This window comes from Artibeus jamaicensis, unplaced genomic scaffold (genome assembly GCF_021234435.1).
Source record: "Artibeus jamaicensis isolate MK-2021 breed Jamaican fruit bat unplaced genomic scaffold, CSHL_Jam_final contig_519, whole genome shotgun sequence".
Lineage (NCBI taxonomy): Eukaryota > Metazoa > Chordata > Mammalia > Chiroptera > Phyllostomidae > Artibeus > Artibeus jamaicensis.
In genome coordinates, this window is record NW_026521871.1 from 13,247,866 (window position 1) to 13,265,706 (window position 17,841).

The window sequence follows — 17,841 nt, forward strand, 5'->3', positions numbered from 1 at the left end:
TGTGAACTAGGAATCTTGTAAAAAAAAACCAAAACCCAGAACTTCTGGCCAAGATGGAGGTGTAGGTAGACACACTGTGCCTCCTCACACAACCAAAATAAGGACAACAATTTATAAATAAAAAACAGCTGTACTGACAGAAAACTGAACTATATGGAAGTCCAACAACCAAGGAATTAAAGTAGACATATTCATCCATACCAGTAGGAGGGGCAGAGTTGGGCAGCCAGGCAGAGAGGGGTCCCAGAAAAGCAGTGGCTGGCGGACCCTGGGAGCACAAGGAAACAGCTGATGGACTCAGTGAGGTAGTGGATTGTGAAGGGGCACGGCACACAAGGCGGCTAGTGGACCACATGGTCCCACATTCACTCACAGATAAACCAGGAGAAACTGGGCAGTGAGACAGACCGCACAACCCAGGGCTCCAGTGAGGGGAAATAAAGCCTCAAAACACCACTGAAAACACCTGTGGAGGTTGAGGTGCTGGGAGAAACTCCCAGCCTCACAGGAGAGTTCACTGGAGAGACCCACAGGGTCCTAGAATGCACACAAACCCACCCAAAGGGAAATCAGCACCAGAAGGGCCCAATTTCCTTGTGGGAAGTGGGGGAAGTGACTGAAATCCAGCACAGAGCGGAGCAAGCACTACTGTTCCCAATTGGACCCTGCCCCATAAACAGCATCACAACCCAGCGACTTCACCTGTTCACCTGTTGCCATGAACAGGTGAACACCTAAGCGGCACGAAAAAAAAAAAAAAAAAAAAAAAAAAAATAAAAAAAAAAAAAAAAAAAAAAAAAAAAAAACAAAAAAAAAAAAAAAGAAAAAAAAAAAAAAAAAAGTTCATCATCACCAAACCCTTATTATTTAAAATGCTATAGGGATTTATCTCAGAAAAAGAAGATGATCAAAAATATGAACAGTAAAATGACAACAAACTCATAACTATCAACAATTGAACCTAAAAACAAAAACAAAAGCAAACGACTAGAACAGCAACAGAATCACAGAAATGGAGATCACATGGAGGGTTAGCAACAGGAGAGTGGGAGGAGGAGAGAGAGGGAAAAGGTACAGAGAATAAGTAGCATAAACGGTAGGTAGGAAATAAACAGGAGGAGGGTAAGAATAGTATGGGAAATGTAGAAGCTAAAGAACTTATAAGTATGACCCATGGACATGAACTAAAGGGGAGACTGTGGGTGAGAGGGGGTGTGCAGGGTGGAGGAAAGTGAAGGGGGAAAATGGGACAACTGTAATAGCATAATAAATAAAATATATTAAAAGCCCCAAATCCATGAAATTAATAGGTGAAAGTAAATATATTTATATAAAGCTACTATAATAAAAAGAGAGAGAACACTTAAGCTGATGAAAAGTCTCACCTACCCCTGAAAAAGAAAGACAAAACAGCAGAAAACTAACACAACACTTCAAACTGAACTAAAAATCTTCAAGTAAGTAATTGGGCATATGGAAAAAAACACCTTGAATCAGAAAATCAAAAATAAAACACAGAAATAGGAAAACAGAAAGAAAAGATATTTGAACTCAGGAAAAAATGGAAAAAACAAAATTATCTCAGGAAGGAAGGCTAAATTACAAGGTGCCCAAGGAAGAATAGAGTCAAATTAAAAATGTAATAAAGTACACTGAAGAAATACAGGAATATAACCAAGAGAATAATGATACAAAGAAAGAACTAAGGACTTCCGCCAAGATGGAGGCATAGGTGGATATCTGTGCTTTCTCACACAACCAAGTTTAGAGAAAACTAAATATTAGCAACAGAAAACACAGCCAGAACACAGAAAATTGAACTTTTTGGAAGTCTGTTAACAACAAATTCTTCAGTCTGACCGGTAAGGGGCGAAACAAGCAGCTGGTGGAGCGGGGTTGAACAGGAGGGCTCGGTCAGATGGACTCAGGCGCGCGGAATCCAGGCGCAGGGTTGGACCTAGTGAGCATCTGAGCGAGCGACCAAGCGAGCGACCGAGGGGAGGCAACGAGGACGCAGGGCTGCGGGTTGACTGTGCTCGCACATTTGTGCGCAGATAGACAGGCGGGGGAGTGGGCGATTGGACCCGGGACCCAGCGGGTCCCGGTCCCCTTGGCAAGTGGCAGGGAGGGCGCCGCCATTTCCCTGCTCTGACCCCACCTCCACATACAGCGTCATAACTCAGCGACTCTGAGTGGCCCGGCCCTGGTGAACCACCTAAGGCTCTACCCAGCGGTGCAAAACAGCAGAGGGTGCCGCCATTTCCCCGCTCTGACCACGCCCCCACATACAGCGTCACAACCCAGCGACCTGGGAGTCCAAGGCTCCGTTCCTCACACTTAAAGGGCCAGAACAGACCAAAAATGGCTCAAGAAAAGCTCAAAGGCCCGGAACCTATAAATCTAAGCGATGAAGAAATAGCAAAACTCTCAGACACACAGTTTAAAGAACTGGTGATCAGGATCCTCACAGAACTGGTTGATTATACCCACAAATTAGACAAATATATGAAGGCAAAACTAATTGAAATGAATGGAATTGCACAGGACACCAATAGCAATGAAAAGGAAACTGGGACTCAAATCAATGGAGTGGACCAGAAGAAAGCAAATAATGGCCAAACAGAAAAGAGTCAAGAAGCAAGAATTCAAAGAAATGAGGAGAGTCTTAGGAACCTCCAGGACATCTTTAAACACTCCAACATCCGAATTATAGGGGTACCAGAAGGGGGAAAGGCACAGCCACCAGTGGAAAACTTATTTGCACAAATAATAAAGGAGAATTTCCCCAATCTGGCAAAGGAAATAGACTTCCAGGAAATCCAGGAAGCTCAGAGAGTCCCAAAGAAGTTGGACCCAAGAAGGAACACACCAAGGCACATCATAATTACATTAGCCAAAATTAAAATGAAGGAGAGAAGCCTAGAAGCAGCAAGAGATAAGGGGACAGTCACCTACAAAGGAGTCCCCATCAGACTGTCAGCAGATTTCTCAAAAGAGACCTTACAGGCAAGAAGGGGCTGGAAAGAGGTATTCCAAGTCATGAAATCCAAAGACCTACAACCAAGATTGCTCTATCCAGCAAAACTTTCATTTAGAATGGAAGGACAGATAAAGTGCTTCTCAGATAAGATCAAATTCAAGGAGTTCATCATCACCAAGCCCTTATTATATGAAATGTTAAAGGGACTTATCTAAGAAAAAGAAGTTAAAGAAACATGAACAGTGAAAGGAACAAAATCACAGTTATTAACAACCATACCTAAAACAAAAGCAAAGTAAAAGGACAGCTAGATCAGGAGTGGAAACATAGAAATGAAGATCTCAAGGAGAGTTAGCAACAGGGGAGTGGGAGGAGGAGAAGGGGGAGAAGGTACAGAAAATAAGTAGCATAGATGGTAGATAGAAAATAGATGGGGGGGCAAGAATAGCATGGGAAATATAGAATCTAAAGAACTTGAGACACATGGTTATAAACTAAAGGGGGGGTAATGGGGATGGGGAGGTAGGGTGGAGGGGAATGAAGGGGGGGAATAGAACAACTGTAACAGCATAATCAATAAAAAATTTAAAAAAAGAAAGAACTAAAAAGGAGCATAAGTGGCTGAATTACAAACTGGCAAGGAAGAAGCAAGACAGATAGACAGACAGATAGATATAGATATATAGTGGAATCTCTGATTAAAAACAAAACCATGGAACAGAACTAATATTTAAAACTATAAATCAGGGGAAAGGGGTAGACAATGGCAGGCAGCTGGAGAATTGGGGGTGACTGAGTCATCTGTTCAGACATACCAACAAACCTTGTCAAACTAGCCCCTATTTTCCCAGTTACTTCTTCACCATGAACTACCCACCCCTATTCCCCCTGTCTTTCCAGCCATCACAACTGTATTCTGTTTAAAAGGTATAAACAAAAAGCTTCCTACTCTGGAAAAAAACTATAATTAAAAAACTTCCAGAAATAAAAGAATATCTGCTCTCTATATTGAGAAGGCCAATTGTATATTTGAGAAAACTGACCCAGAATCACCAACTCTGAGGCATACTTTAGTAAAATGATTGGGCTTTAAAGATTAAAAAAAATCCCCAATGACTCAAAACAAACAAACAAACAAAAACAAACAAAAAATCAAACAATTTACAAGGGACAGAGCATTGGATTGCCTTGATTCTTTTTTATTTTATTTTATTTATTTATTTTTTAAAGAGAGGAGACGGGAAGGAAAAAGAGAGGGAGAGAAACATCAATGTGTGGTTGCCTCTCATGCATCCCTCATTGGGGACCTGGCCTGCAATCCAGGCATGTGCCCTGACTAGGAATTGAACCAGCAATCCTTTTGTTCACAGCCCATGCTCAATCCACAGAGGTATACCAGCTAGACAGATTGGCATGGTTCTTCAAAAGAAACATGTGAAGCAAGGCAACAAGAGTACCATCAAAAACAAGCAACAACAACAAAAAACAATCCTCTAGGCCTCTAGGAATAAAAGTGTGAACTAAGAATTTTATACCCAGTCAAGTTGTCCTTCAAGTTTTAAATGTACAGGAACTCTAGGAACACTATACCCTTGAGTCTTTTATAGGGAACATACTAGAAGAGGAGCTTCACCTGAGCAAGAGATTGATGGGGTGCCAGACACATTATACCAAAATATGGCATGCTGGCATATTGAATTATTTAAGTTGAAGAGAACTTGAGAAATGGCAGCTGCAGGAAGGACCTCTAACCTTTTCCTGAATCAGGTCATAAGACCCTCTCATTAGAGGTGCCCTCCCTATACCTTGGAGGAAATGGGCATCCTTAGCTCCAAGATGGAGCTATACCAAGAGAAATCTAAAGGAACAGGCTTTGATAAGTTTTCCCCAGTTTATTACTCTTAGCTCATATCTGCTTATTTTATTACATTTTCCTACATCTTTCTACTCCTCAACAAGTCTAGCATAAAAATGCTCAGGTTTAACCTCTTCAGGTTTTCATTTCCTTATGAAGGGTACCAAGTGAACTAAAACATATTAAACATTCTTCTCTTGTTAATCTATCTGTCTTTTATCACAGAGCCCCAGCCAAGAACCTAGAAGGGCATAAGGAGAAATGACTTTCTTCCTCCCCTACAAGATGATAGGGATACTTTAGAAAAACTTCAGGAAAAAAAGACTACTAAATTTATTTAATTGTAGATTTAGGGCTAAAACACAGGTAGAGATGAGAGTGAAAAAATATCATGTTATCCCTGACTGTTGTCCCACAAAATGAGAGGCTGGTTTGATTCTGGGTCAAGGCACACGCCTGGGTTTCAGGCCTGGTCCCAGGTCTGGGCAGATGTGACAGGTGACAAATTGATGTTTCTCTCTCATGTTGATATTTTTTTTCTCTCTTTATCCTTCCCTTCCCCCCTCTCTAGAAGTGAATAAATAAAATAGTTTCAAAATATATCATGTTAAACTATTAAGTAGAAAAAAGCAACTAAAAATGGGAGGACAAAGGAATGAGAAAAACAGAATGAAATTGAGGATCATTGCTTAGGAAATAGAAGGGAGTTATAAGATTCATTAAAAATTGACAAATCAGATGTTAAAAGCTTAAATAGGAAGGCAGAGAATTACGAGCATTATAAAGGGGGTAAGTACAAAAGAAACAACTGAAATAAAGGTGCAAGCCTTCCTAAACACCATGATAAATTTAAAAAGTGAAAGAACAAATAAAATACATTATGTAGAGAAACACTGCATTGTGTTATAATAGTTGTATTAATTATAACATGAGATAATATGATAAAATTGAGATCAAATGTATCAGCTCATCACTTATTACAAGAAAAAGATTTTCAATTTGACTCACAAAGACACAATATACTAATAACAAGAGACCTATTTAAAACAAAGCAATTCAAAAAGACTGAAAATAGGGGATGGCCAAAGAAGCATCAGGAAGATAGAAACAAGAAAAAAGCTAGGTTATAATTCTGATAACAAACAAAGTAAAATTCAAGTAAAAAGCATTAGACCTGATCAAGGTCACTTTTTTAATGCTAAAAGCTGCAATTTGTATATATAACACACTACTCTGACTGGACAAAAATGAGGATATAGAAGATAAAAATAATACAATCAATAAGGTAAATTTTATGGAATATATGCATATATGAAACTTTTATTTTTTAAAGTATATTTTATTGATTATGCTAGTACAGTTGTCCCATTTTTTCTCCCCTTTATTCCCCTCTGCCCTGCAGCCACCCTCCTACTAGCATCCTCCCCTTCTAAGTTCATGTCCATGGGTTGTATATATAAGTTCTTTGGCTTCTCCATTTCCTGTACTATTTTTAACCTCCCCCTGTCTATTATGTACCTACCATTTATGCTTCTTATTCCCGGTACTTTTTCCCCCATTCCCCCCCTTCCCCTCCCCTTTGATAACCCTCCCTGTAATCTCCATTTCTGTGATTCTGTTCCTGTTCTAGTCGTTTGCTTAGTTTGTTTTTGTTTTTAGGTTCAATTGTTGATAGTTATGAGTTTGTTGTCATTTTACTGTTCATATTTTTGATCATCTTCTTTTTCTGAGATAAATCCCTATAGCATTTTAAATAATAAGGGCTTGATGATGATGAACTTTTTTAACTTGACCTTACCTGAGAAGCACTTTATCTGCCATTCCATTCTAAATGATAGCTTTGCTGGATAGAGTAAACTTGGGTGTAGGTCCTTGCCTTTCATGACTTGGAATACTTCTTTCCAGCCCCTTCTTGCCTACAAGGTTTCTTTTGAGAAATCAGCTGACAGTCTTATGGGAACTCCTTTGTAGGTAACTGTTTTCTTTCCTCTTGCTTCTTTTAGGATTCTCTCTTTATACTTAATCTTGGATAACTTAATGATGATGTGCCTTGGTGTGTTCCTCCTTGGATCCAACTTCTTTGGGATTCTCTGGGCTTCCTGGAACTTTATTTCCTTTGCCAGAATGGGGAAGTTCTCCTTTATTATTTGTTCAAATAAGTTTTCAATTTCTTGCTGTTGTTCTTCTCTTTCTGGCATTCCTCTAATTTAGATATAGGAATGTTTCACGTTGTCCCATAGGTTCCTCAGCCTCTCTTCATTTTTTTGAATTCTTGTTTCTTCATTCTGTTCTGTTGGATGTTTATTTCTTTCTTTTGTTCCAAATCGTTGATTTGAGTCCTGGTTTCCTTCTTGTCACTGTTGGTTCCTTGAATATTTTGCTTTATTTCATTTTGGGTATCTTTCATTTGTTCTTTCATTTTTTGACCAAGCTCAATCAGTTCTGTGAGCATTTTGATTACCAGGGCTTTAAATTCTCCACAAGACAGGTTGGCTACCTTCTCATTGCTTAGCTCTCTTCTGAAGTTTTACTCTGTTCTTTCATTTTGGCCCTATTTCTTTGTTCGAGGCACCTGTTAAGTTGTAAGGGGGCAGGGCCTTAGATATTCACCTGTGCAGGGCAACCCTCCTTGCTGTTCTGTGACGCTGCTTGTGGAGGAGGGGCCAGAGAAGGAATGATACAGCTCCCCTGCTCACCTCTAGCTCACTTTTCAGTGAACTCTCAAGCTCTCATGTGAGACTGGGAGTTTCTCCCATGGCAGCCACTGCCGTATTCCACAGCCAGTTCTGAGTCTCACTTTTCTGTTCAGTCAGCCCAGTCCGCATGGTCTCATTTTAATATTAAAGATGGAAGAAAATACACAGCATTTTCAGTATATTATGCTGTATTATTTCAAGAAAAGTAAAAATGTAACTGAAACACACAAAAAAGACAATGCTTTGCCTTGGGTTCTCCCTGTCCGCCGCCTTACCAATCTGGTTGTTCTGTTTGACTGTTTCTTTAATTCCAGGGTTGTTGGAGTTCCATGCTGTCTGATTTTCTAGCACTTCTGGTTGTTTATTGATTTTAGATTGGTTGTTATTCTCCTTTTGGTTGTGTGAGGAAGCAAAGGGTTTCCACCTACGCTTCCATCTTGGTCAGAACTCCCAATAAATTTTCTTAATGACCAGAGCATTTCTTTTCCCATCTGCTTATTATAATAGCCTATAATATTGGGTTGGCGTAAAATCTGTTATGTTTTTTCCATAAAATAATAGACACATTTTTTCATTTTCACCAATAACTTTATTGATTTGGATATTCTGAGTATGTTGGGCTATTTCCTGTTATTGGCTCCTAATAGGTAGAGGCCAGGGGTGCTGCTAAACATCTTCCAGTGTATAACACAGCCCCACAGCCAAGAAGTGTTTGGCCAAAATGTGAATAGTACCAAGAAACTTCACAAATCACTTTCTACATGTTCAATTAGTCATAGCACCTTCTCCATACACTGCACAAATCTTTTTTGTGTGTTTCAGTTACATTTTTACTTTTCTTGAAATAATAAAGCATAATATACTGAAAATGTTGTGTATTTTCTTCCATCTTCAATATTAAAATGTCTGCACCAATTTTTTAAAGACTTTATTTATTTATTTTTAGAGAGAAAGGAAGGGAGGGAGAGAAAGAGAAGAAAAGAAACATCAATGTGTAGTTGCCTCTCATGCGTTCCCCACTGGGGAACCAGGACTTGCAATCCTGGCATGTGCCCTATCTGGGAATTGAACTGGTGACCCTTTGGTTCACAGGCCTGCACTCAGTCCACTAAGCTATATTAACCAGGTCAAAAATTCTTTTTCACCAATTTTGATAAGCCTTTTTAAAACGCATGCTGTGACAGCTGCCACAAAACAACTCAACAAAATGATTTCAAATGAAATTAAAGACAACTAAAGACTACTACAACCATCATACAGAAAAAACATAATGGACTTTTTAGCCAACCCAATACATGTGGTCTTGCTGCCATTCTTTCAGTTCCACATTTTCTGTATCCACCTCTAGGACTAGCTGGATTGCACAATTAACTTTATGATTATAAATAAAAACTCAATAAACAACAAATACAATTACCATGTGATCTAGCAGTTCTACTTCTGGGTTTATACATACCCAAAAGAATAAATAGCAGTAACATGAAGAGACATTTGTACGTCCATGTTCATGGCAGCATTATGCAAAATAGCCAGAAGGTAGAAGCAACACAAGTGCCCACTGGCATATAAATGCATAAACAAAATGTGGTCTATACATACACTGGAATATTAGTCAGCCTTAAAAAAAGAAGGAAAATTTGACACATGCTGGAAGACATTATGCTATGCGAAATAAGCCAGTCACGAAAGGGCAAACACTGTATGATTCTAGTCACATAGGGTGTTTAGAGTAGTCGAATTCACAGAGAAAGAAAGTAGAATAGTGTTTGCCAAGGTCTGGAAGGAGAAGGGAATGGGGAGTTATTATATAACTGATACTGAGTTATACTTTTGTAGAATGAACAAAGTTCTGTGGATGGATGCTGGTAACAGTGCACAACAATGTGAATGTGTTTACTACCACTGAGATATACATTTAGAAATGATTAAAATGGTAAGTTTTATGTATATTTTACCACAATTTAAACAAGTAAAAAAATTAAAGCAAACAAACATGCAAGAATAGCTAGGAATGAAGTTAAAGCTACATTTAGCTTTAACTGAAAGGGAAAAGCTACAAAGGAGGACTGGTCCTATAAGAAATTAGAACATACTATAAAATATCTATAATTAAAACTACAATAAATAGTCCAGGTGGCAGCATAGGCAGACATGGCTCTCCTCTTCTCACAGCCATGTCAAAATTACAACTAAAAGACAGAACCACCATCACTCAGAACTGTCAGAAATCGAGTTGAATAGAAGTCTAACAACTATGGAATTAAAGAAACCACATCCATCCAGACTCATGGGATAGGGGTGGACACAGAATGGGCTGGTCCCTAACCTATATGTGGTGGATCAAAATTTGAGAGGGATCTTGGGAGTGAGAAGTCCCTGCCCCACCCCAGGTCCCACAACTCAGGGTTCAAGTACCAGGAAGATAAGTCCTCACAACTTCTGGCTACAAAACCCAGCAGAGATTGAGTCAGTGCAAGAAACTTCTAGAACCCCAAGCAGCTCCTCTTAAAGAATATACACATGGACTCATCTACTCTGATTCACTCCCTCTGAGCTCTGGCATCAGGGTAGCAGCTTGAAAGCAGCTAGTGATATACAGGGAGAAACTGAAGGGTCTGCAATCAAGGCCAGCAGAGGCCATTGTCCCTTTTCTAAAACCTCCCCGTACAGAGCTGGACAGTTGGTGCCATATCTGAGACTCTATCAACCTGGCTAACATTGTGTGACCCCCCTTGGAGATCTCCAGAGTCTCCTCACCACATAACCTATGGCCCACCTAAGCTGCTTTTTCATGTGAATGGCTGGTTTGGTTTATGCTTCAGAACTTCCTAAATCCTCTCAAAGAAGCACCAGCTAGTGGCCTCAGTGAGCCCCAGGCCCAGCACTAGCAGCAGCCAGGCTAGATTCACAGCTTGGCTTCCACTGAGAATCTCCAAGCCCAGCACAGGTAGCAGCCACCTCAGACTGCTTTATAGCTCAGGGAGGGTGATCCCAGGCAAAACACAGGTGGGTGCTGACTTTGGTCTGCATCATCAGGGAAACCACAGGGTCAGTGCACCCAGTAGACAGCTACAAACCACCCCACCCCAGGTCCCACAACTCAGGGTTCAAGTACCAGGAAGATAAGTCCTCACATTAAAGTACCACCACCCTGCCCCTGCAGAGCTGATCCTCCACAGAGGGCTGAGGTTGGTGGTCAGTGGTCACAGCCAGTCCTTGCAGCTGACTGTCCTGGGTAAACCCCTCCCATTGAACTGCCAACAACAACCAAGGCTCAACTACAAAAAGAGGGCACACTCAGCCCACAGAAAGGGCATACCTCGATTACCTAGCTTGGGTGATAGAGGAGGCTGTGTCACTGGACCCTACAGAACACCTACTGCATTAGGCCACACTACCAAGACAGGGAGTCATAGCAGCTCTTCCTAATACATAGAAACAAACAGAGGGAGGCTGCTACCAGGAGGAGACAAAGAAATGTGGATCAAATGAAATAACAGATCAAAACTCCAGAAAAAGAGCCAGACAAAATGGAGGTGAGCAATCTATCAGATGCAGAGCTCAAAACACTGGTTATAAGGATGCTCAAGGAACTTAGTGAGGACCTCAACAGCATCAAAAACATCCAGTAATAAACAAAGGATACACTAATTGAAATAAAGAATCATTTATAGGAAACAACAATAGAGTGGATGAGGCCAAGAATCAAATCAATGATATGGGACATAAAGAAGTGAAAGAAACACAATCAGAACAACAAGAAGAAAAAAGAATCCAAAAAATGAGGGTAGTGTAAGCAGCCTCTGGGACAACCTTAAGAGGTCCAAAATTCACACCATAGCGGTGCCAGAAAGAGAAGAGAAAGAGCAAGAAATTGGAAATCTATTTGAAAAAAATAATGAAAAATTACTTCCCTGATTTGGTGAAGGAAACAGACATGTAAGCCCAGGAAGAAGAGAGAGTCCCCAGCAAGATGCATGCAAAGGGGCCCATTCCAAGGCACATCATAATTAAAATGCCACAGGTTAAAGAGAGAACCTTAAAAACAGCAAGAGAAAAGCACCTACAGGGGAATTCCCATAAGACTGTTGGCTGATTTTTCAACAGAAACTTTGTAGGCTCGAAAGGACTGGCAAGAAGTATTCAAAGCCATGAAAAGCAGGGACCTACAGCCAAGATTGCTCTACCCAGCAAAACGATCATTTAGAATCGAAGAGCAGATAAAGAGCTTCCTAGACAAGAAAACACTTAAAGGGGTTCATCATCACCAAACCATTATTATATGAAATGCTAAAGGGACTTATTTAAGAAAAAAAAGATCAAAACTATGAATAATAAAATGGCAATAAATACAAATCTATCAACAATTGACTCTAAAAAATAAACTTAGCAAACAACAAGCAGAATCATGGATACGGAGAGTTTTTTGATGATTGCCAGAAGGGAGAGGGAGTGTGGGGGAATGGGTGAAGAGGTGAGGGGATTAAGAAGTACAAGTAGGTAGTTACAGAATAGCCATGGGGATGTAAAGTACAGTACAGGAAATGAAGTAGCCAAAGGACTTATACACATGATCCATAGACATGAACAATGGTGTGGAGATTGCCTGAGGGAGTGGAGGGTGCTGTCTGGAGGAGGGCAAAGGGGGAAAATCAGGACAACTGTAATAGCATAATCAATAAAATATAGTTAAAATATAAAACCATAATACACTTGAAACCTATATAATTTTATTAACCACTGTCACCTCAATAAATTTACCAGAAAAGGAAAAAAACCTAAGTAAAGTGCATAAAAAAACAAACAAAACAACAGAATAGAACAGAAAGTCCAGAAATAGACCCAAGTAAATATGGAAACTAGCATATAATAAAGGTGGCATCTCAGGTCACTGCACCAAAGATGGAGGTTTCAATAAATGCTGATCAGCATTTAATAAATGCTAGTTACTCCTTTGGGAAAAGGTAACTTTAGATCCATACCACACACCATACATAAGGATGAATCAAGGAACTAAAAAACAAAGGCATAAAACCATACAAGTATTAGAAGAAAACCTCGATATAGAGAAAAGCTTTCTATGACTCAAAATCTGATGCAACAGAAGAAATTATTAATAAAGCTGTTTACATAAGTATTTTAAAGTCACATTGCAAAAATCACCATAAGCAAAGTCAATATACCACTGAAAAACTAGGAGAAAATATTTACAACTGTATCACAGATAAAGGTTCAATATTCCTAATATACACAGAAGTCTTAATATTAGAGCAGAGAAAAAAAGCCCAAAAACTTGTGAGGAAAAGAAATGGCAAAAGACATGAATAGAAGAGCTGCAAAACTATATAAAAATTACCCTTAATCATATGACAATCATGGAAAAGATGTTTAACCTCACTTATAATACTTACAGACTTATTTACCTTTCCTTCAGACTGGCCAAAAATTAAATAGCATAACAATACACTCAGCAAAGTTCTGGGTGGTATTGCTAGTTGGCATGCAAAATGGCACAACAATTATGGAGGGAAATTTGGCAATATCTAACAAAGCTACCTATGTAGCAATACTTATCTCTTGACCTAGCAATCCCACTTCTCACAGTTTACCCTACAGCTACACATCACATCCATATTAACATACAAATGTACAAGGTTATTCATTGGAGTATTGTTTGTAATTGCAAAATACTGGAAATGACCTAAATGCCTGTATATTAGAGAATGGATGAATAAACCATGGTACATGGTACATCCACACAATAGATTACTAAGCAGCTGTAAAAAAGAATGAAAGACATCTCAGTGAACTGATATGGATTGATTTCTAGGATATACTGTAAGTGAAAAAGGCAAGGTGTAAAAGAACATCTATAGTGTGCTACTCTTCATGTAAGAAGGAAGGGGGTATAGGAAAATATACATGTCTGCTCATTTGTGCAAAAAGAAATACAGAAAGGATAAATCAGAAACTAGTGATATCATTACCTATGAACATGTGGTGGGAACAGGGTGGAAAATAAGGGAGATGTGAATAGGATATAATGAATAGGTGTGGAGAGTGACAAATCTCTGAGTGCACCTTTTTGATACACACACACACATCTATATACACATAGAGGTATATACTAAAATATATGCATTATTTATAATATATATTCTCCCACTATATATATATGTATACATATATGGATGTATGTGTGTATAAACATACACACAATGGACCAAGTTATATTTCATTACAGGAACATATCCTACTAAAGGGAGTGGGAAGAACTAAACTAAGTAACTTTTGAACACAGTATTTAGACTCTATGCTCCCAGGCTAAAGAGAAAAAAAATACTGAACAAATTTCAAAGTCTACTTAGTAGGAGTTTTCTTTTAAAGGATATGGATTAGCAATTTGAAAATACTTTGTGTGTATTCTAAGATTGAGCAAATAAGGAAATACATTATGAACAACAAGAGACATTTTTCTTCAGAAGAAATAAGTAACAAATACGTACAAGTGAGAATGAGACCTGTGGTACTGGGGTGAATTTTAAAGTATCGATATGAACTCATGTTTTTTTTAAATTTATTTTTATTTTTAAAATTTAAATTATTTTATTGTTTTTTTAAAGATTTTATTTATTTATCTTTAGAGGGGAAGGGAAGGAGAGAGGGAGAGAAACATCAATGTATGGTTGCCTTTCGCGCGTCCCCTGCTGGGAAGTGGCCTGCAACCCCGGTATGTGCCCTGACTGGGAATCGAACCATGATTGTCTGGTTTGCAGGCCCGTGCTCAATCCACTGAGCTACACCAGCCAGGGCTATTTTATTGTTTTTCAATTATAGTTGTCTATATTTTCTCCCCACACCTCCCCCCCCACTTCCTCCAAACCCACTTCCCTCCCTTGTTTCCGCCCTCCGCCTTGGTTTTGTCCATGTGTCCTTTACAGCCATTCCTGAAAATGCTTCTCCCCACTGTCCCCTCCCCCCTGGTTATTGTTAGATTGTTCTTAATTTCAATGACTCTGGTTATATTTTGTTCGCTTTGTTCTTTTGTTGATTATGTTCCAGTTAAAGTTGAGATCATATGGTATTTGTTCCTCACTGCCTGGCTTATTTCACTTAGCATAATGTTCTCCAGTTCCATCCATGCTGTTGCAAAGGGTAGAAGGTCCTTCTTTCTCTCTGCTGCATAGAATTCCATTGTGTAACTGTACCATAGTTTTTTGACCCACTCATTTCCTGATGGGTACTTAGGTTGCTTCCAGCACTTGGCTATTGTAAATTGTGCTGCTATAAACAGTGGGGTGCATAGGTTCTTTTGGATTGGTGTTTTAGGGCTTTTGGGTATACTACCAGCAGTGGAATTGCTGGGTGAAAAGGCAGCTCCATTTTTAGTTTGCTGAGGAAATTCCATACTGTTTTCCACAGTGTCTGCACCAGTCTGCATTCCCGCCAACAGTGCATTAGGGTCCCCTTTTCTCCATATCCTCAACCAGCACTTGCTGTTTATTGATTTATTAATGATAGCCATTTTGACAGGTGTGAGGTGGTATCTCATTGTAGTTTTAATTTGCGTCTCTCTGATGGCTAGTGATGCTGAGCATCTTTTCCTGTGTCTCTGGGCCCTCTGTATGTCCTCCTTAGGGAAGTGTATGTTCAAGTCTTTTGCCCATTTTTTATTTTTATTTTTTGTTTTCCTGGAGTGGAGTTGTGTGAGTTCTTTTGGAGATCAAGCCCTTGTCCGAGGTGTCATTGGCAAATATGTTTTCCCATACGGTTGGCTCTCTTTTCATTTTAATGCTGTTCCCTTCAGCCATGCAGAGGCTTTTTAATTTGAAGAGGTCCCATTCGTTTATGCTTTCCTTTATGTCCCTTGCTCTAGGGGACATATCCATGAAGATGTTACTGTGTGGAATGTCTGAGATTTTCCTGCCAATGTTTTCCTCTAGGACTTTTATAGTGTTATGACTTATATTTAAGTCCTTTATCCACCTTGAATTTATTTTTGTGCATGGTGTAAGTTGGTGCTCGAATTTCATTTTTTTGTACGTAGCTGTCCAGTTCTCCCAACACCATTTGTCGAAGAGGCTATTTTTGCTCCATTTTATGTTGCTGCCCCCTTTGTCGAATACAAATTGACCACAGAGACTTGGGTTGATTTCTGGGCTCTCTGTTCTGTTCCATTGGTCTATGTGCCTGTTTTTATGCCAGTACCAGGCTGTTTTGATTACAGTGGCCTTGTAATACAGTTTGCTATCAGGGATTGTGATCCCTCCTGCTTTGTTCTTATTTTTCAGAATTGTTGCAGCTATTTGGGGTTGTTTACAGTTCCATATAAATTTCTGAAATGTTTTGAAGTCATGGTTTTTAACAGATCAATAGATAGATATAAAGACAGAAATGTTTGTGGAAACTATATACATAATGTAGTGAAATATAATAATGTGATATTTTATATATATATATATTTCCCAGATTTGTTTAGTCTAAGACCCTCAAAGCAATGATTTTCCAATAGCAACGAGCACATCTAATGCCTAGATGTTGGCTTCTAAATACTATTCCCCACTAAATGGAACCAGGGCTCCTTGGAGAAATAGCTGATTTCAGGGCTAGGTCTGGGAAAGTACAAGATGAGCCCAGAATTTCTTGCTGTGCCAGGAAGTCAAAACATGCTCAGAGAACAGTACGAACACATCAGAAGGACAGAGGAACCACCTTCAAGGGGATCCTACTGGACAAATCTGGGACAATTGGAACACTAAATAAAAGATGGTAGCAACAGATTATAACTCTTTGAATAAAGTAAGAGCCCATCAGTTCATATTGATAATGAAAGATCTAAAGGTGAACAGGAAATTATCTGAAGTCCAAGAAGTCCATAGCACAGTGGCCAAGATAGCCACAAACAGACAAGCATGAAGGTAGCTCTACCCCATGGTAGTGCTTCCTGGAAGCTGTAATGTTTGGGAATGGGGAAAGGTCTGGCAGGTACTCACGAGGGCCCTTTGCGCATCCGGGGCGTGCTCATGGCCCACTCCTTGATTCTGCTTAGGCTTTGCTCATTGAGGAGCCGCTGGCCCTCGGTGGGCATGCAGTCCACATAGAGGTTGTACAGCAGCAGTGCCTCTGTGTTCTTGCGCAGGGCATTGGCCTGGACCACACGCTGTGTGAACACACGTGGGTCCTCAGCACAGAAGAGAAGCTGGATCCGTGGCACCCAATATTGGCAGATCAGGAGGGGTGGTCTTCCTGGTGCCAGGCAGGTGCAAGAGAGAAGGGAATAGTCAGTCAGGCTCTCTGGGTTGGAACACAGGGTGTCAGCCTGGCTCTGCTGCTGATGCATGGTAGTGCTGAGCAAGGGGTTTCCCTTTTCTGAAGCCCATCACATCTGTGAAATAGGTATGTTAGTACTGCCTGCACTGCCTACCTCACAGGTTGTCATGGATGGATGTGAGAGTGCTCTGAAAACTGTTAAGAGCTTTGCACAAACAAGGAGCTATACAGCGCTGATTGTTTACATGCCCATTCCTTGACACCACACCAGAGTGGACATCCCTAATTAATGGGCCTCAGGCTCCTTCTCGCCATCATGCTGAGTTGGTATACCAGTACCAGCTGCTCAGAGTTGGTATATCAAATAATGCCCATTTGCCCTTCCTGAGGTCTCTGGGTGGGTCCTCTGGTTCTCACTGGTTAGGGACAGATAGCCACAGGACAAACAAAACAAGGGAAAATTCCAAATGAGCAGGCTGTGCCCTAAGTGAGGGGTTGGCTTTAGTTACAGTCCAGGTCCAGCCTGAGCTGGGGGTCTGCCTGGATTGGGGGCAGAAAGCTCATACCTTCAGCAGCGACCCCTCCGTTCAGAATGGGCTTCCCCATGTCATCTCGCACCAAGCCCTTCTTGTCTGTCTTGTGTACCAGGTACAGCTTCTTCTCCTTGTCATAGTCCAGGACACCAACATTGAACCATTGATACTTCAGATCCCGACTTTTGGGGTCCTCTGAAACAGGAGGGAAACCCGCCAGCATTCCCTGTCATGGGGTGAGTGGGGCCTCTCAGTGTGGGCAGCAGGTGCTGGGACCCGGTCTCAGAGGTCACTAGTCTGGCCTTACTCCCACCAGGAGGGTAACCTCTGGATCCAGCAGAGTGGGGGCTCAGCTTCCACCTAGCTGAGCTGGACTCTGGGGAAGCCCTAGCAGCGGGAGGAGTCACAAGGAGTAGCCCTCTCTGCCTTTGTACTCTGCATGACCCCACTGGGGGAGAGAGAGAGAAAGAGAAAGAGAGAGAAGGTAGCAGGACTGAGAGAGGAAGC

The 17,841-nt window shown here is 40.5% G+C and overlaps 1 protein-coding gene across 1 annotated transcript in view; it reads right to left on the bottom strand.

The window, feature by feature from the left end:
* DNAH1 (dynein axonemal heavy chain 1) overlaps positions 1 to 17,841 on the bottom strand; it is a 78,156-nt gene that overhangs the window by 52,587 nt on the left and 7,728 nt on the right. The window contains exons 6-7 of the mRNA XM_037134776.2: positions 17,368 to 17,529; positions 16,525 to 16,777 (exon numbers count right to left, since the gene is read on the bottom strand). Coding sequence (XP_036990671.2) covers positions 16,525 to 16,777; positions 17,368 to 17,529 — 415 coding nt within the window. The remainder of the gene's footprint in view (positions 1 to 16,524; positions 16,778 to 17,367; positions 17,530 to 17,841) is intronic.